This window comes from Vicugna pacos, chromosome 15 (genome assembly GCF_048564905.1).
Source record: "Vicugna pacos chromosome 15, VicPac4, whole genome shotgun sequence".
NCBI classification, from domain to species: Eukaryota; Metazoa; Chordata; class Mammalia; order Artiodactyla; family Camelidae; genus Vicugna; species Vicugna pacos.
The window spans coordinates 3,508,649-3,528,861 of NC_133001.1; the positions used below are offsets into that span (position 1 = coordinate 3,508,649).

The window sequence follows — 20,213 nt, forward strand, 5'->3', positions numbered from 1 at the left end:
AGTTCCCACGACTGTAACTCCTAGTCATCCCGTGGTTTTAAACTTCATTGTCGTTCTAAAATACTTGGAGGTAAGCCATGTTTCTGTTAGACAGTGATTCTCACTGATGGTGAAATTTGATGAGAGGGCATCACATACCTTACGAGTAGTGGTCTTCCTCTGCTCATCTCTTTTTTATTGGGGGTGACATGTCCCTGTATTGGACTCTAACTGCATGAGAAGGAAAATTATTTCCTCTGAGTGGGTAGCTTTATCTGAGGTATCATTTTAGCCCTTGTTTGAAAAGTTGTTTGATACAGAATTGTATTACCTGCTGTAAGGTAGGACACAAGTGACATTATGGCTTGCTGTGTCTTTCCAGAGGAAAGAAAGGAAAAAACAAAAAATACCCTACCACTATGCAACAGTGTGTATTGGGTCTCCTAAACTGTGTGTCTTTTCATTTCTTTCATAATTTTCTGCTTTTTTTCCTCTTAGTTTAGGGAAATTTTCTTGAGTTGGTATCTATGTGACAGTCACTGCTTAGGTTGACTGAAGTTTAGTCTGATGGTTACCATCTTCATTGGGTGTTTTGTTTTGGCAGCTGCGTTTTTCCCATCTAAGAATGTTCTTTTCCTATTGCTCTTTTTTTTTTTTAATAGCCTGTTTTACCAATGTGTTAGTCTTGTGAATCTCATTGAGATTTTTTCTGTTTTCTCCTGTTTCCCATATCAGCTGTGTCCTGAGAGGCTGCTTGTCCTGAGCACGTGGATTGGTCCTCTCCTTTTGAGTGGCTGGGTATTTTCACATCCAGTGATTAGCCCTCTGTCTGTTTAAATGTTTGAAGGGTTGTTTGCATACGTTCTGTCGCTGAGATGGGTTCTTTCAGCTGTTTTGTAGGCCTCTGTGCGATATTTTATCCTCGGCTAGCCCGCAGCCTGCTGATAGAAGCCCCCGCCCAGTCAACCGAGTACCTCTGCCCACATAGGGGGCTTCCGCGCTGTGTCAGGACTACACACACTACACACCAGGGGCTCCCTAGTGACACCATCAGAGACTCGAGTAGCTTCAAATTTGTCCCCTGCTTCTACCTCCAGCTCTTAGCCAGGGGCCATTTGTGAGGCTGGTGTGTGTGTGTGTGTGTGTGTGTGTGTGTGTGTGTGTGTGTGTGTGTGTGTGTGTGTGTGTGTGTGTGTGTGTGTGTGTGTGTGTGTGTGTGTGTGTGTGTGTGTGTGTGTGTGTGTATGTGTGTGTGTGTGTGTGTATGTGTGTGTGTTAGGGGATGGAAGGAGGGAGACTGTTTTGTGAACCTCTCTGCTCTGCCTGCTGAAGCCTTCCAAAGGGCTCGGACCCTTCTTTGGAATCCAGGCAGGCCTGATATTTAGCCAAACTGGACCATTGGTTGTCTGACCCTTTTCCCCACTCCTGTATTTTTGTCTCTACCTAAGATTTCTTCTTCCTCCTATTTCCATCTGTGGAAATTCCATGTCACTTCCCAGCTTAATGCCACTTTTTCCCAGAAACTTTCTCAGATTCCCTCCACCATACATGATCGCCCCTTCGTGCTGTGTTCTGCTTTATAGTCTAGCTGTCTGTATCTTTGTCACCCCTCTCCTTTTGCATTATGAGCTCCTTGCGTTTGGGAGCCATGTCTCGCTCACCTTAATATGGAGAAGTATTAGAATAAAGAAGTTAGAGGAAGCCAGGTTTGAGTGTCCACTGGACACTTACTCACCACGAAACCTTGGACAAGTAAGTTACTTAGCCTTTCTGAGAGGATATTCTCAAGAAAATGTGCGTAACCATAGTACCTACCTCATGAAGCTGTTTTTGCAGATTAAATGAGATAACAGAGCACAGTGAACATTGAGATAAATCTTATTTTTTGTTTTCTGTACCCCTTATAGCACCTAGCTCATGTAGTGTCTCCTCCACACAGGCCTTCAGTTAATGGTGACTGAATGAATGCAGATCCAAAATGCTTTGCTCAGAACTCACTTTTGCACTGAGTCAGTGGCAGAGCCCAGGGGAAGAACCCAGGGTTCCTGAGTATCTTAACACATGTTCCCACCTGCAGCTGCTGAGTAAGTGGGTTTTCAGATGCCTTTCGTAAAGTCTCCAGAATCCAGGAGGAGAGATTTGTTTGTTTTTGTCTGTTCATTTGTTTGTTTGCTTAACAAATTATAGCCTTGCTGTAAGAGAGAGAGCACTCTATTTGGTTGGTTTGATTTTCAAATAATGTTACTCTCTTGTCTGGGTTGAAGTTTTAAAAAGAAATAGCCACAAATGGAAGCTCAGAAGAGAAGCAACAGAGTGCTCTGCTCCAAGGAGAGGTTTAGAAGGCTGTTGGTTGTCAGCCCCTCCTCCGACCTGCTCTGCAAGCCCTTCAGTCAGTGACTGTGCTAACCTTTGTGTGGTTCTCCCTCTGGTCTCTCTGGTATATTGACGGTGGTGTGCCATTTCCCTCTGTCAGAGTCTTGTCTAATAAGGTAGGAAGATCTCTTCCTTGATGATGTATTTTTGACTAAGCTAAGGGGTGTGATTGTATCTTTTTAGTGGACGGAAACTTTTATAATAGCTTCTCTCACTGGTTATCACACCTGTGGGGGTGGGGATTGGAGGTGGTTCATGCCTTCTAGGAAATTTTCCATCTTGTAATTTGCCTCTAGGCCGGCACAACTCCAAATCTCGGAAACTTGCTGGATATGATGTACCAGAAGCCGGCACGATGGTCCTACACATTCCAGACATTTTCTTTTATGAGCCGCCTGAAAGTACAGTTGGAGCCCTTACCTGAGAAACTCTTAGAGGCCAACAAGGCGGTACAGATCTTTGAGAGGTCTGTGTACAGTGACAGGTAAGACCCTGAGACCCCACGCCAGTCACGGGCTCCGTGCTCAGCCCTGCATGCTTTCTCCTCTCGCTCAGACCCTGCACTGCTCTGCTCATTGAAAATTATACTTGGGAAAATTGTCTTCTTTTTAAAGACAACACTATATAGATTTGTTCGGACTTACAAATTTCACAGAGTTCCCATATATGTCAGGAAAGGAAATTGTGTTTCTCATAAACTGAATGCACTTAATTTCTCATATTGACACTGATTATGTTTCCTTATTCTTTTCCAACGTCGAAGCAGGCTGGTAGCTACCTAGTGTAACCATTACATGCTAAAAGGCACAGAATAGACACTTAAGTAGCAGAGTATCTTCAAGCAAACCAAATGAATCGGTGGTTGGTGATCACCTTTGAGAAAAAAGCAGACGGAATTAAAATTTGTGTTCTTAAAATGGTAGGAGAAATATGTTTTTCCTTTTTTTATTCTTCGAGAAAGGATTCCTGAGTAGGAATTGCACATTTGCCCTGAGCTGGACCACCCCCCCTGGAGTCGCTGCCAGTCAAGGCTCGCAGCTAGCTGGGGAGCTAAGCCCATCTGTTCTAGAGGAGCTAGTCCCTCTGGGCTCTGGGATTCCTGGTCTGCCACATGACCAGGCTGTGACTTGTGTTTACACCACTCGGAGGTGAAGTAAGGGTGCCTTGACCTGGACATTGCTGGGGGTTTTTTTATCTGAAGGCCATGAATGACCTGTGTCAGTGAAATGGTGGCTTAAAGCACGATGGTCTATCTTAAGCCCCTCTGAGTTATCAAAATAGAAGATGCTACATTTGTATTGTCCATTCACTTCTGAGGACACTAGATTGGTTATCCATGTAATTCCAAATTAGACAAACTAGTTCTACTTGTGAGTGCTCCCATAAAGCCTCCTGGAGGGAAAAACTGAGGGTACATTTGTCAGTGTTTTGTGATTTTTTTAAACATTACTTAAAAACCATTCCAGAAATAAGAACAACCCCTCCAGGTGAGGCTTCCTTCTCTCTGGACTCCAAGAGAGAGACGGCTCTTTTTAAAAGCTAAATATATGAATTATAAATGGTTCGGCTGTAGATTTGGGTTCTTTTTTGACTGTTGGCCATACTGCTACCTACATTCCTCTCCCTTCTCCCAAACCGCGCCTCTCGGATTAGGAAGATGCATTGTGTATAACTATGTGGGTTGCTTGGAAGTGGTCACCATCAGTCTTTTGATTTCCAGCCCTTTAGTGAGGCAGGCACATGAGAGACCCCTCAGAGATAGAAATATTTTGTTTAGAAGTTGCAAGATCTTAACATGTACTTGTAAAGGAGGAGATGAGGATTGCACTATAAGGATCTACAACATCCTATATTTTTTTTCAGAGGGGGCATTTTTGAGACAGAGAGGATAACTAATTACACATTCTAATCCATGATGATAATTTAAAGCCTTTCCACTCATTTAAAAATTTATTCATTTGTTCATTTGCTCAGCATAGATTCTCACTGAATGCTGCCTGTGTTCAGGCTCCAGAGGTCAGCAAAACAGACCCAGTCTCTGCCTTCACGGTGACTTTAGTCTAACAGGGAACCCTGAGGCTGTGTCACAGGTGTTCCAAAGGAGGAGGAAGCTGGGTTGTTTGGGAGAGTGGATGACAGGAGGAAGAAATCTCAGCCTTTTCTGTTTGAGTTCAGAGAAACAGTAGCATGTAGTTTTATTTTAGAGCAGGGACCCCCGACACCGAGGTCCTCGAGCTGGTTCTCCTGTGCTGCAGTGGTTCCCTCCCCTCAGCGGCAGCACCACGCCCTTCTAGTCCCTCTCTGCCCCCGTCACCAGCAGCATGGGAGAAATAGGGCTCATCCTCAAAACAGGCGAGAGCCCTTTTTTTAACGGGGCTTATTAATAGGTATTTACTTTCTCTTGGTAAGATCTTAGTTTCCATGTTACCTGTAAAGAAGCTGAAAACATTTTTCAGAAACTGAATTAGAAAAGTAACCTCTTGATATCTGGAAGAGAGATTGTGCCTTCTCTCACTTAATACGTAACCGTCTTTGATTACCAGCTAAGATACGGAATCACTGTACTGTAAGTAGTCAATAACTGAGAGCTCGTTTCAGGGGGAAAAAAAAGTCACCTCCTTTTTCGGTTGCCTTCACCTAGACTCTCGCTAAACCATTCCAGACTGGGAGGGTCGGCTTCTGGGGCTCCCAGGTTACTCCCTACATAGCCTGGCAATGAAGTAGTTATCATAACAGCTACAGTGTCTTGAGTCCTGTGTGTCAGTCACTCTTGTGAGCACCTTGTCAGTATTAGGGACAGTCCTCACAACTCTGGGGTGTTTCTTCTCTCTTTGTTCAGAGGAAGAAACGGGCTGATGACTTGCTCGTGGTGACACAGCTAGTGACTTTGGAAGCCAGGATCTGACTCAGGAATGTGCCTCTGCAACCCATTCTCTTATCACAACACTCGCAGCCTTGTGGTGTGTGCTTCCCTGAGCCGTTCACACACAAGGTTTCTGAATTTCATTTTCCCACAAGTGGCCAGTTGCTGAGCGTTGCCTTAGAAACCAGAATTCATTGTTCAAAAGATGTAAATTGCGTTTTGTATCAAGATGCCTGAGGTTTGAAAGCAGAGGTGACCCTCCTGAAGCAGTGGGTTCTAGCTGGCGCTGCTGTCCTGTTTACCACATGCTCCTTCAGTTGTGGAAGTAAGCAAGGCGGGAAGCCACTTTGCTTTTTAGAGTTAGCTCTCTTGTGTCTGGATTAGAAGCTCAGCAGGAGAGGAAGCACGAGCCCAGCCGAGCTTGCTTTGGAGGAGGGTCTGCTTCCTCAGTAATGCTGCAGTCAGGAGAAGACGCGCTTCTTGCTCCGTGGCTGACACCGCTTATACATAGTTCCTTCCCCACTTCTCAGTGAGACAGGAGGATGGCTCAGCAGCCCGGAAGCATGGAAGCCTTAAGTCCTTAAATTAGAAGTGGTAGATGATTTATACTAGATTGGTTTTTTTTGTTCGGGGGCTTACTTACTATAATAATAAGGAAATCTCAGAAGTTCGAGTTGACGTGCACCACTTAATGTCTGTTTTGACTGATATCCAGCAGGGGAAATTGTTAGCGACCAGTGACGTTCTCCTTCAGCGCCCCTTTTCTTCCAGTGGATTCATCCATCCGGAGAGCTGTGATTTTGGCCCCTAGTAGTCTGAATGCTGTTCTCATCTTAGTGTTGAGCAAGGAGGGAAAGACATAGGTGAAGAATTCAGATTTCTTCAAGTTTGGTGAGGAGCTAGAAAGGTTAAGAGCCAACTATATGTCAATTAAAAAAGAAAAAGGGGGGAAAAATTGATGAGCTAGAAAGGTTAAGTGGTTTGGACAGACATGAACAAGTCGGTTATTGATTTTTTTCTTCTCTCTTTTGTCTTTCATTCCATTTTCCATTCTTCCTGCCTTCCCCCATCCCACTTACATTTCCAACCAGGTATATCTTTGCAAAGAATCTTTTTGAGAACGGTTCCCTCAGTGACATGGAATGGCATATCTATCAGGACTGGCATTCTTTTCTCCTGCAGGAGTTTGCCAGTCGGCTCGGATTGCATGGCTTCATCTACCTCCAGGCTACTCCCCAGGTAACACAGAATCGAAAGCCTTGGACTTCAGGGCCATATGATACTTCAGAGGTGATGTTCTCCAAGCCCCTGATTTTCCAGTTGGAAAAATTCGATCGTGGCTGTGCCCTGGAGCACGGTGTGCAGTGGGTGATCACACCCCCCCCCCATTCTAGCGTAGGCACCCTTTTCCCACTGGCTTTCTGCAGCAGAGGGCTAAAGCAATTGACCGTGCATAGAAAGTGTCCCTCTTGAAGTAGGAACCACACAGAGGAAGCTGGGCATTATCTTTATCACCCAGTTTGCAGGTTGGACCCTCTGACCAGCTAACCTGTAGCCAGTTGCCTCAGCGTTTCCTTCCCTCTAACGAGTCATCAGAGTCCGTGGTGGTCTTGATGGTTTCCTGAGTAGCATGTCAGGAGGAAGAAAAGGAGGGTATCCACACCTCATCCTGTTACTGCCCTAACATAGAGTCTCCCTCTGACCTTTGAGGATGCCACTGCTAAAGCGAGATGCACCACGGAAGTTGCATCCCATGGCCCTCTGGCTTGGCCCGTGGAGCCGGCCCAGCACACTGCAGGGTGAGGTTATGGCAGAGCACTGAGGACTGGAGGTGGCAGTGGTGCTTGGCTCTGCTAGCAGGCAGTGACCGTGGGCAGCTGCTGGGAGCCCTTCCCCTGGAGGGGCGCTTGTCTGTCGAGTCAAGCGTCTCAGACTAGTGATCTCTAAGGGCTCTTCTGGAGTGGGACTCTGAGTCAAGGTGGGGGCATTTTTTTGAGGATTGTGTTGCTCTCAGCTTGTGAGACATACATCTGATGTACAGTCAAATGCCAGCTACACCACATAATCTTAGGAGGGAAAACTCTGTTCAGGCTAGAGAGACCATTGGTTTTTGGAGACAGGACTGAACCCTATGGACAGGAGGATGCCTGTGAGCAGATTGAGCAGGGTCAGAAAATACTGGCAGAGTCCCCATGGCACCAGCTCACAGGAGCCAGAGAGGAGATGACCTCACAGAAGGCCTGACCTCAGGAAGGTGGCAGCCCGGCAAGGGGCCCTGAGTGTGCCTGGGGCCAGATATTGGGGCTCTTTGTGTCAGGAGTTTATGAAGATTGTGGGGCAGAAGCTAGATCATGGAAGGAAATAAAGAGCTTCCACAGACATAAGCAGGGTCTGAGGTTTACAGTGAAACTCCAGTAGACATTCGATGAAGCCAGAGGGCTGAGAACCTTCTGTGAGAAGAACTAAGTTGAGTCTGGCTGGGTCTCTTATTTATGACTCTTGGAGTAGCTTCGTTGCCTGGGAGCAGGAATAGACAAGGCCAGTTTTGGAGGTGACTGAACTGTAGAGGTGGGGATTGGTGTCAGTGATTAGGGGGAAAAGGAGAGCCCTGCCAGAGACGATGGTTTGAAGTAGCTGAGTGTAGGGTTCAGGGTGAGAGGAAAGTCCTGGGCTCCAGGAGGGCTCATGGCCTGGACCAGGGATGAGTAAGAGCCCCATGGACTTGAACTGGGTGAAGACTGTGGCTGGATATTGAAGAGGTGACAGGTTTCCAGTAAAATAGTTGAAAACAACGGTAGGTTGAAGGGGTAAGCCTTAGGAGAAGAATCAAGAGGACTGGCTGAGCCTCTTCCTGGTTCCTAACCTGACCTAACCTGCTGGGACGCTGGGACCCGTAAGGAAAGCAAGAAAGTCTTCCTGACCTCTGTGTGTACTCAGAATGGCTTTGTGAGAAGGGACAGTGGTGATGACAGTGGTGGTAGTGATTACTATTATGGTCTGACTGATCCACCTGTTTGGAGAGACTAATTGAGGTCTTCCAGCTGGGGAAGAATAAGGGTTGAGGGAGTATTGTAATTTAATGGTAGAAAAAAATGTATTCATCTGGTGACTGCATGGAGATTTGGGTGCTGTTTTGATGCCATTAGAGCCAGGAGCCCAGGGATGCCGATGCCCATCCCTTGAAGTTACCGCCGATGTCTTCTGTGAGATCCAAGAGGGCAGAGCAGAAGTGGCAACATCTCCCCGTGGGAAGCCGTGCAGGTGCTCCGCCACCGGCGCAGAGCCCTAGGAGATGCTGGGTTTGGTGCGCAGGAGGTGGGCCTGAGGTGGGCCTTTTGCTCCTTCCCACCTGCTCTTCCCTAAACTGTAAAAAACAAGCGAACCAACAATTGAAAAATCAGAAAAGAAGTGGCTGGGCCTCCGTGCCCCGTGGAATCAGGACAAGAGAGTGTAGCTGGCCAGTGTGCCGCCAAGAGCCAGGCCGTGTTTGCGACATGGAGACAGCATGCGGGAAGGGCCTGGGGACAAGTGGCACCTGGGTGTGGGGCTCGGGAGGCACAGGGGCCAGAGCCACCAGCAGTCACTGTCCAGTTGCTGTCTCTGACTCCACGCAGTCCGCACGGCAGCTCTTCAAGGGGGTGGGGCCAGTAAGTGAAGGGGCGGGTTGACAGAAGGGCCCCTCCCCTGCCGTGGCCAGATGCTCTGTCTTTCCTAGTCACATTCAGGTGTGTCTTCCCCTGAGGACTGAGGTAAAGCGGGACCAGAATAAAGCACTGTTTGTACAGGATTTTGTGAAAAATAGAACTTCTTGTAACCATATCAATAAAGCAAGAATCATGCCAAATGCTCAAAATAGAAATTTGCCTAGACTTCTGGGGAAGAAGAAAAGTTTGCTCTGTTAAGCCAATTAATAGTGCAAAGGGAAATGTTACCTATTTTAACAGGAGAGACTTTAGCATCAATGTTTGCCTGCCAGCAATGAATGAATAATTATAGCTTTTATAAAAAGAATAGCTCTGCCCTTGTGTCTACTTGAAAACATAAAGTCACATTTTTAAAAATACACATTTTCATTAATGCCAATGATGTTTTTCTCAGAGAGGAAAATTAGATAGCTTTGCTGTGTTTAGAAATCCTGAAGCTGCCTTGCAGGCGGGGATGTGACTTGGTTAGCCTCTAAGGAGGCAGGCGGTGTGGCAGTCTGTACTAGCAAGTGTACAGACCTTTGCCCTATTTATTAATCATGCTCCTTGGAATTTACTCCGTAAATACGCTCCCACGCGGCACTGTGGCTCATGTGCAAGGCAGCGTTGGTTGTAATAGCAAGTTACTGCAAACAACCCACGAGGTCATCAGTAGGGACCGGCTGAATATATGATGCTCCATCGATGCCCTGTTAAAGCCTGAAGTCATGAGAAAGGATTAGAAAGTACTATAGTGATCCGTAACAACAAAACGACGGAGCGATAGGACCCCTTTTAGGTGTGTGTTTTAGAAAGCGAGGCTGGGGTAAGAAAGTGCACATGCATAAAACGTTTCTGAAAGTGCACAGCAAGTCACTACTGTCGGTCATCGTGGGTGGAGGACTGAGGATCCGGAAGCCAGTGGAGTAGAGCTGTGTGATGGGGGAGGGAAGGAAACGAGAAGCGATGTCTGGCTGCAGTCAGCAGCGAGGATGAGGGTGTCCGGCAGGAAGACAGGAGGAAAGAGAGGAGGTTCCGCGTGAAGGAATGTAAAACGTGAACGGTGGACGTAGGAGCACCGGGTAAATGCAGATAGACTGGCTCAGAAGTGAAAGCGTTCAGTGAACACGTGCGACAAATACTTATCCACCGCGTCCTCTGCCAGGCCCCACACTAAGCCCTGAGCAGGACGGACTGTGGCCCGCCTCTGGCACTACGCCCTCAGAGCACCCCGAGTAGACCTCCCGCCATCCTCCGACTCAGCTGAAGTGCCACTGGCGGTCTGCGTTTGTCCGGGGCTCGCACAGCGCCCCGGCTCTCAGAGCGGTGCTAAGTAAGCGGGGACCAGAGATGAAGGGGGAGCCCCCGCCTCCTCCAGGACGCGCCTCTCTGACTGCCGGAGCCCAACTGCTGCCTCCCTTATCTGGCCCGCTGCGCTTAATCTAAGCCTCGCAGCTTAGCGCTTGATCTGCTGGTTTGCGTATTTCGTTTTACTTGTTACCCGACTGAATTACAGAGTCCCTGGGGCAAGGACATATCTACGTTTTACAACAATTCTTGATTCAGGGGAAAGAGGTGTAAAGGGCATGCTGGAAGTACTAACCTGTTAGATCTGTGTTGACCAGTTTGAAAAGTTGGACATCAGATCGTAAATGAAATGTGTTTACATGACTTTCTTCCCTTTGAGGAAAGATGAGATGAGAGGGAAACAGCAGTCTGTACCTTTGTGAATATTGTACACGTGGAGATGAGGTTTAAGTGTTTGAAAGAGAGAAGTCTGAAATCAGTGGGCGCGGCTACCTGTTCTTCCCAGGACGGATCACGTTGAATAACGGGGCGTTTCCCGGGCAGAAGGGAGGAAGGCGGGCAATTCTGGCAAAACACATGCATAGAACAAAAATTTTGAGATTCGAAAGAGCTTGGTCTGCACTGTAGGCAGAAGGTCAGATCTGGCTGAAGCAGTGAGTCCAGGGGAGGAGCTGAGGAAGTTGAGAGTAGGGATTTAGGAGAGGTGGCCAGACTCCGAGAATGTCCTGTGTGACCAGTGAAGGAGAAGGTGACACTGTGCTTCAAACTCTCCCATCAGATGAAGGCAGAGTGGAATTATGCACACTCTGGAAGCAGTGGGGGATGGAGAGTTAGTCTGAAACCTCTGTTGTTTTTTTTTAACTTCCTTTACTTTTGACCTACGTAGGTTTTGCATTCTGCCCCAGAGTGAGTGATATGATGTGATGTGAAAGAGATGTTTCAGATTACTTACTCTACCGTCAGTGTGAAGTTACTCAGACTTCTTGAACTGTGGGCAGTAAGGACCCTGGAAAGTGTTCTAAGCGAGGAGAGTAAGACCATGACAGTCAGCCCTCCGTGCTCGCAGGTGCAGACCCCACTGACGGGGAGAGCTGGCGACCATTTTACACCTATAAGCCACTTGAGCAGCCTTGGAGTTAGGTATCTGCAGGGGGTCCTGGAGCCCTCCCCTTCACAGATCCTGAGGGACGACTGTATATTGCAGTATATGGAGGGCAGACTGAGTGGAAAAACTGGGAGCAAAGAACAGCTTTTGCTGGGAACCTGACATGCCTCCCCCTGTGAGTCCTCACAGCCTCCTTGGGTTTGAGTGGAGGCTGAGGAGGAGGCTCCTGGTGAAGACGGGGATTTCACCCTGGACTTTCTGACCTTAAGGCCGCTGCTCTTTCCGTACACTGCAGGAGGCAGAGAGCCTGAAGGCTCTGCCCCTGCCCCGGTGACGTGACGAGGGTCTGACCGGGGCAGAGGTGAGAGAGAGGCATGGAGAGAACCAACTGGAGAGAGTAAAGAGAGCCCGGTGACTTCCTGGATGTGGTTGGGAGGAGGGAAAAGAAGGGTAACTCCAGGTTCCCCGGCTGGATGATGTTTGCTACTAACCTGTGATTGAATAAGGACACAAGGCTGCAGAAACAAGTCATAGCCGAGAGAGCCCAGGATAGACATGACGAGTGCGTCTGAGAGCCCCAGACTGCACTGTCACAGCCGAGATCAGCAGTGAGCTCAGCAGAGCCTGGGGATTGTCTTCCAGGTTTGCTTGAAGAGACTGCGCCGGAGGGCCAGGGAGGAGGAGAAGGGAATTGAGCTGGCCTATCTCGAGCAGCTTCATGGTCAACACGAAGCCTGGCTTGTCCACAAGACAACCCCGTAAGTGGCAAAGAGAGCGGCAGCGGACAGAGGCCTGCCTCCCTGCCTCCCTGCAGTCCTGCACCCCTGTCCCTCTGGCCCCTTGCTTCCCTGCCGCCAGTCTTTACAATACAGGAAGTTCAACATAGCAGCCCCACAAGCATGTTCAGAATGCATTGAAATTGTCAAGCATTATCCGAATTAGAAATTTAAAATTAGATGTAATCTAGATATTCCAAGAAACCTTTTGTTAGATTCTGTTTCTCCAGCTTTTTCATTTTTTGACGTCCTTTTGGATGGAACATGGTGACCAGTGATGATGACCTCGTTGGCTCAGGGTGAAGGGCTGAAAAATTTTAGACATTGTCAGTTTACTAAGTTGACATTCCTAGTTTCGGCCCCTTCTCCCCCTAGCCTTGGTGTGCTGTCCGCTTAAAATGTCTGGGGCTCTGACCTTCAGTAGAAGTCTCAAGACTAAAGCGAAATCTCAGCCTCATCTTTCCATCCAACTTTATTGAATTCTTTTTCTAAACTGCTGTTTACATGAAATTTCATTGGGAAGCCGTGTGACCTTAGATCTCTCCTCTGAGTTAGTAAGACTTGGTGAGTATGTGAAACTTGCCGTCTTTTTTCCTGTTCCCTGAATGTTCCCACTTCTTCCAGGCTCCACTCTGAGGCCCTGCTCAACATTCCAGTGCTGGTGTTGGACGTCAATGATGATTTTTCTGAAGAAGTAACCAAACAAGAAGAGCTCATGAAGAGGGTGGGAAAGATGCCTGCTTTCTGGTGGTTTTCCTTTATTGCACTTTTACCGCTTCAGACTCCAGTATGGGTCTGGTGCTCTGCACCTCAAAGTCACCCCACACTCCGAAGCCTGTGGGACCTCGTATACATGACTGATGGAACCCCTATTCTGTGGCGTGTTAGGGGCTAGTAATTGTTAAACACTTGACTTGTACGGTGCACTTTCCTGCTAACTCCTCCTCGAAGGCGTTCTGGAACTAGGGAAGTGAGACCGCTGGCTTCTCCAGCTCTGCGCCTTGATACTGTGTGGCCCTGGGCGGGTGACATTTCCTGTCCATACCCACTTTCCCTTCCCCACAAAAACTCACGGGCTTGGCAACGCGCGCATTACGGGTATAATCTCCTGGAAATGTGAGGTTTAACTCATGGGTTTTCTCTTTCCCACAGGTAGACACCTTTGTAGAGAATCTGGAACCAATACCATGATGTTCTAGTTGTGACCTGGGCTCTCTGACTTTCTGAAGCCAGACGGATACAGAGTCACCCACCTTCCCACCCGCACTCCCATGTCCGTTTACCCCCAGAGCGCCCTCAGCGGTTGTCAGCGGCAGCGCCTAGTGCAGCTGTGTTTCTGTCATCCTTAGACCCAGCCCCATCTTCTTTTGTATTTCAAGGACTTCTTACAGTCTGAGTGTTGGTTATCTTGCTAATCCACTTGTTCATTCATTTCAGCGAGTGTCTATTGGTGCTTGCTGTGAACTCCCCTCTAGGCTGGCCATTTTCACTTGAGAAAAGTCTCTGCTTTTTTTCTTTTGGAATCCTTCCCTGTGTGTTCACTGGTTCCCTCTGACATGGCAGGGCAGGAATTGCTTCCAGGACCCCCAACCAAGCTCCACCTTGGACGTGAAAAAGGGAAGTAAAGTGGCTCAGGAGTCGGGGGAGGACGACACTCAGATGGGAGCCCCAGAGCCAGGAGGTGCCTTTATCTCTTCCCACCCAGCGCTCTTGGAATGGGGGTTGGGGTGGGGATTTGGACCTTCGTCCTGGGGCTGAAGAACCTGGACAAGAGAAAGGGAGGCAGGGAGAGAACAAATCAGGAGCTCAGAAGTCCGGCATCTGACACTCGGGGTTTGGTCACCTGGCCCTCTGGCCTGCCCCAAACACCTCACCCCATGAGTTAGTTTCTGATCACGGAGCGAATCTGTCTCTGCTGGACAGAAAGAAAATAATATTTTGTGTGGTATTTCAAGGACAGTTTATTGTTAGAAAAATACACGGCTGTATAGAATTCAGGTGCTTCCATGCCAGAAGCCTGCGGGCCCATGATTCACCGGGATGGGAATTCCTGCACTGAGCCCTTGACAGTTGCGCAGGCCCGCGGGAGAATGAATGCGCTCGGGACCCCGTGTGTCCCAGAAGACAGAAACTTGTGTTTTCCTTTCTGCTTGGGAAAACGCATGTGCGATTGGTTTCTAACAAACGTGTGATGTTTTGAAATAGCATGGCATTTCTTTATCCTACTTTTAAAAATTTTAACAGCTTTACTGAGATATAATTCACATACCATACAATTCACCCATTTGAAGCGTGCAGTTCAGGAGTTTTTATTATAGTCATAGGGTTGTGTAACCATCAGCACAGTTGATTCCAGGATGTCTTCATCACCCCAAGAAGGAGTGTCATACTGATTAGCCATCGCTCTCCAGCCCCCAGCCCCACAGTCCCCACCTAGCTGCACCCCACCCTGTGCATTTACTGTTGAGCTGTTAGAGTACTTTATATATTCTGGATACAAGTCCTTACTGGATACATGATTTACACATATTTTCTCTCGTTCTGTGGGTTGTATTTTCATTTTGATAGTGTCCTTTGAAGCACAAAAGGTTTTAATTTTGATAAAGTCAGCTTTACTTGTCACTTAGCCTTTTGGCATCACTGGTAAGAAAGTTTTGAATAACCCAAAGTTACAAACATTTACTGCTATGTTTTCTTTCAAGAGTTGTATAGTTTGGACTCTTGAATTCAGTCTGTGATCCGTCTTGAGTTAATTTTTGTGTGCAGCGTCAGGAAGGAATCCAGTGTCATTCTACATGTGCAGATTCAGTTGTTCCAACACCATTTGTGGAAAAGAGGAGCCTTTCCTCCCACTGAGCTGTCTCGGCGCCCGTGTTGAAAATCTGCCCCACTTGTTCTTGTGTTTATTTGCTGCTTCAGGCTTTGGACAAGACCCGGGGTGAACGTGGGCTGCTAGGTGGGTTCTAGAAACTCTGTGGTTTTGGCCTTTAGCTTTGAGGGGCCCCAATGTTTAATTGCCATCTAAGTCCCATTTAAGGAACTTGAAGTCACCATTTCCAGGAACCGCTAATGTAGAAATCACCTGTAAACCCAGAGTAAGAGCACTTGGCCCCCTTCATTGATTTATTTGATTATCAACAAATATTTGAGTATCTGCCATATGCTGGAGACCAAGGAGGTAACAGTGAACACAGCAGAAGGCAGACCTCGTCCTTACCTCACAGAACTTGTCATCCAATGGAGAAGGTGACAGACACTGAACAAGTATTGCCGGTGAGATGAGCATTTCAGAGGATGTATGGGTATACTGTGGGGGCCTGTAACCGAAGGGGCCAACGTAATCTGGGACAGCCCCCCACGAAAATAACCATTCTGAAGAATGAATGGGGTATTCAGGCAGAGAAAACAGTCATGTGGCAAGGCCTTCATGTGAGAATGAGGCATTAGGCCCAGATTGTCAAAACTGGAGGAGAGTAATGAGTTTATCATTTAAGAATACCCTCCTCTCCACGTTCCTCACTTAGTCTTAAGGCCTGAAAATCTACACTTTGAGGGCTTCTTTTCATTTGTAAAACTTGCCTTTTAGAATGTAAGTGTTCTCTAAGATACTCAAGCTATCAACTGTCTCACTGGGGTGAAATAATTTGCCATTTTCCAAATTAGCTGAGAAGGTCTGTAGAGAGAAGATAGTTTAATGAGGAGTCATTTTGGGACTTTTAAGTATGAGGGTTGGGGGTAGATCTGGGCAGAATGTTTAAATATGGGGATTGGGTCCACCTGGCAGGCCAGCCTGGGTGGGCTGCTCTCGCCCTTGGGGTAGGCTGTCCTGCACAGTCAAATAACTAGAATTAACACAAAAATAGCTACATTTCCTTCTGGTTTATGATGTGGTAAAACCTGCTCTTCTGGAACCAGAGTAATTACCTTGATGGGCTTATAACGTGGACTGAGGTTGTGAAAGTTCTCAAACTCAGGCTTTTAACGTGAAGGGAGACAGTGATCCTTTCAGGTGAAGGAGGTTGCTATGTACAAATGGGGAACTCACAGGGGAAACAAACAAGAAAGTAACGTGCTTTAAAATGGAAAGACTGTGTAACCTCCTTCAGTCCTTACTTTAAAGAACAGGCAGTTTAAATCTCTGGACTACTTTCTCCTTGGAGCTTCTTTGCTGTTCTCTCCAGGCTTTTCTACTGTTTGGTGTCTCCCTTACTGTCTCCTCCACTGACTCACCATTTTTTCCCCTCTTGTCTGAAGTGTTGGCGTCGCCCCAGGCATCCTTGGCTCATTTCTGCCTTTCCTCACTCCTCTGGGTGATTTTGCATTCATTTTCTATTGCTGCTATATCAAATTACCATGAATGTGGCTTAAAGCAGCACAGACCTATTATCTCATAGTTCTGTAGGGTAGAACTCTGACTTGGGCCTCATTGGGTTAAAATCAAACTTATCAACAGGGCTGCGCTCCCTTCTGGAGGTTCTAGAGGAGAATTTGTTTCCTGGCCTTTCTTGTCTTCCAGAGGCTGCCCACAATCTTTGGCTTGTGGCCCCTTCCTCCTTCAAAGCCAGCAACGTTGCATCTCTGACCCTTCTTCCAACATCACGTCTCTCTCTGACTACAGCCAGGAAAGCCTCTTTGCTGTTAAGGGCCCACTTGATGGCATTGGGCTCATCTGGATAATCCAGAATACTCTCCCATCTCAAGGTCTTGAGCCTTAGCTCCACCTGCGAAGTCCCTTTTGCTAGTAAGATGATGTTCACAGGTGCCAGGGGTTAGGATGTGGATGTTTCAGGGGTGTAATCATCCTACCTTGCACAGATCTCAAACACTGTCCTGGTGTGCATTACTAAAATACGGGGTGATGGCTTTTTAAAAACTTGGAAATGTTATGGAAAATGTGAATCATTGCAATAGTGGAGAGAATAATATAAAGAACGCCCATAACCCTGTTGCTCATGTCATAATCAGCCTAGGATCACCAGGGAGAAACCCGTATTTTGACAAAATCAGGTTAACTCATTACAGTGAAGGAGACCAGATAACAGAGGAACTATGGGGTGTCTCGCCAAATAGGCAGAGAGTTACAGGAATTGAATTTAGGAAGGATAGAAATTTAAGGAGCAGTGTTTTGATAGGCTCAAAGGAAAGCAAGAGGCAACATCTGGTCTGAGCTGCACAGTAGACCCAGGTTCATTTCCTTAGAAAGGGCAAAGTCAGGATAAACTGGGGACGCTGTGTTCAGAAGCCCCTTATCTGAAGCTCTGAACCTGGGTTGCAAATCAAGACTGCTTCTCTGTGTCAACGTGACTTAGATCCTACTGGCACCAGAGGGGTGTTTCATTTTTACTGATAAAATTTCAAATGGCAAAGTTTCTGATGGTCTATCATTTTAGAGAACAAGGTTTCCCAGGGGGTCGGAAAGCAGTAGTCACGCAAGAAGGGGGTGGTTGTGACACTTCAGCTGCAACGTGCCTTTGGGAGGAATATTGTTTCATGGTAATGTAGCTGGCCTTACCTACGTTTGTCCTCCCAGCCTGAGGAGTGGCAGGGCAGATTTTTTTTTTCCTTTAGTGGGAGCTAATTTTTACTTTTTCACCCACTTCAGTTATCTACTTATAGTCAATTTTGTTTCACCTATAGCCTACCCACCATCCTCAGATTATTTTGAAGCAAATTGCAGACGGGAAAATGACTTTTTTTTTTTTTAATTGAAGTATAGTCAGTTACAATGTGTCAATTTCTGGTGTACAGCATAATGTCCCAGCCATGCATATACATACACATATATTCGCTTTCATATTCTTTTTCATTAAAGGTTATTACAAGATACTGTATATAGTGTCTTTGCTATACAGAAGATATTTGTTTTTTACCTATTTTTATATATAGTAGTTAACATTTGCAAATCTCAAACTCCCAGTTTTATCCATTCTCACCCTCTTTCCCTAGTAACCATTAGATTGTTTACTATGTCTGCGAGTCTCTTTCTTTTGAAGATGAGTTCATTAGTGTTCTCTCTCTCTCTTTTTTAAGATTCCACAGAGTTCTTATTCCATTCACCCAGGTGACGACACTAGAAGCCTCAGAGCCATCTTTGCCCCTCCAGCTCTCACCTTCCCTTCCTTTCTCACCAAATTCTGCCTGTTCATTTCTGAAATCCCTCAAATCTTTTCTGCACCTCAGTGACTGTTTCTCTAGTTGAAAGGGTAGTGGATATTGTGGTTGGCTCCCCAGCACTCATACATCTGCCTCCTCTTCCATAGCAGTCACATAGCTCCCAGTGTGGCCATGCCAGGAAGGGGTGGAATGCCCACTCCCAGCCCCGCCCATCACTACTACCAGTCATCATCTCTTCCCCAAGCCACCTCAACTAAACCACGGACAAAAGAACAGCCTCCAGTCAGATCTCACGCCCCACCCTTGCCTCCAGATAGCTGCCCTTCAGCCCTTCCTGTGTGGACATATTCTAGCCGCCGTGTTTGTTTAACCTCACCTCCCACTACTCATTCCATAACCCCCCAAGACTAGCCTATGGTTCTAGAATACATCTTGTGTTTTCCATAGAGCAAAATGCTTCTCTGTCTCTCTCTTCCCTCTCATTCTTTCCCCGCTCTCTTACTGGAAGACCTACTTATTCTGCCAGTCCCCAGTCTCCTCCTCCTCTCTCTATGAAACTCTTCCCTGGCCCCCAACACAAGTAGCCAGTCTTTGTGTCCTTGGGCACTCTGCTTATTGAATTATGTCAAACTATGCATCAGACCTGCGTAAAAGTTGTCTGGAGGCATCTCTTTCTTCTGGGCTTTGCCATTCTTGACACAGACTGTGTCTTAGTCACTTAGCACCGTGCCTGACATGTATCTATTTATTGCTATTTAGTGAGTGACTAACACGGACCTGCTCAGTAACTGAATGTTGTAACTGGAGACATGATCTGCCCTTTCTGAAATCATTAGGTTTGTGAGCTCCACATTACAATCACTGGTGTGCCAAGTACTTTCCAAAGGTTGAGGACATGCAAGAAAATGATGGCCCCAGACCCCACCTTCATATTGTCAAGGGAGCTGATGACTGAATGCCTGCAGTGTGCCAGTCACTTCCTGAACACTTTTTAAATGTTAATCCTCTCAACAATCTTATGGAAGAAGTTCAATATCTCACTTTTTACTGGTGAGGAAACTGAAGCTCAGATTCTCAGTTACTCACACATGGTTCTGCAAACTGTGCTCCATGTTCTCTTTCCACAACATCAAACTGACTTGCAAGGGAGACAAGACTAGACTTTCAGAAAAGAAGGCAAGCATGCATTTCTTTGACTGCCTGCCTGGAATTATCAGCCCACTGTGGTCACCTGGGCAGGAAGATCTTCCAGCTTGCCAGCACTGCTGGGTGGACGTCCTCAAGTGCATCCTAAATATACCTTTGGCCCACTGGGGCCCTAAGCAGGCACAGAGATGCTTCCAGGGGCCCACATTTCCTCTTCCTGGCAACTGCACCTTCAAGGTGCTGAGCTCCATCAGACTGGGCAGTGGGGTGTATTTGGAAGTTAGAAAGTTCTGGAAGTGCCTTCCTATCCCACTTCCTGGACCAAGCTGCCCATTGCTATCAGATGATGCTCCTAAAGCACGTTTAATGATGTAAATATTCTCCTTATAAAGGACTGGTTTCTAAATGCAAAGTGGTATCCTGGACTGGATCCTGAAATACAAAAATAACGTTAGTGGAAAAACCAAAGCAGTGAAATCTAACTGAAATCTAGAATTTGAATAATAGTGATGTACCAATGTCAGCTTCTTAGTTTTGACAAATGTTCCATATAATGTAAGAGTTAGCACTGGGGAAAACTGGGCAAGGGATATATGGAGACTCTGTGCCAATTTTGGAAATTAATTGCAAAATAAAAGTTCACTTTTCAAAAATGTTGGTGCCTCTTACAAGATAATGACCAGGCTCTTTAATGGACATTTGGGGTCTGCCAACCTTATCTTCCCCTGCCCCTGTGAAACAACCTCTGCTCCAGCTACATGGTTTTACTCACTGTCCTTTGAACAAAGTCATGCTCTCTGGTCCCTGCATTTGCCCTAGCCATGCCTCCTGCTGGAAAGACAACTGCCAGAGAATCAGTCATGGTC

The 20,213-nt window shown here is 46.9% G+C and overlaps 1 protein-coding gene across 3 annotated transcripts in view; it reads left to right on the plus strand.

Moving 5' to 3' along the window:
* Positions 1-13,493, plus strand: part of LOC140685375 (deoxyguanosine kinase, mitochondrial) — a 30,884-nt gene extending 17,391 nt beyond the window's left edge. For all 3 annotated transcript variants that reach the window (XM_072937469.1, XM_072937470.1, XM_072937471.1), the window contains 5 exons: positions 2,649-2,836; positions 6,307-6,454; positions 11,954-12,069; positions 12,712-12,811; positions 13,240-13,493. In XM_072937469.1, the coding sequence (XP_072793570.1) occupies positions 2,649-2,836; positions 6,307-6,454; positions 11,954-12,069; positions 12,712-12,811; positions 13,240-13,278 (591 nt within the window). In that variant the 3' untranslated portion in view covers positions 13,279-13,493. The remainder of the gene's footprint in view (positions 1-2,648; positions 2,837-6,306; positions 6,455-11,953; positions 12,070-12,711; positions 12,812-13,239) is intronic.
* The last annotated feature ends 6,720 nt before the right edge of the window (positions 13,494-20,213 follow it).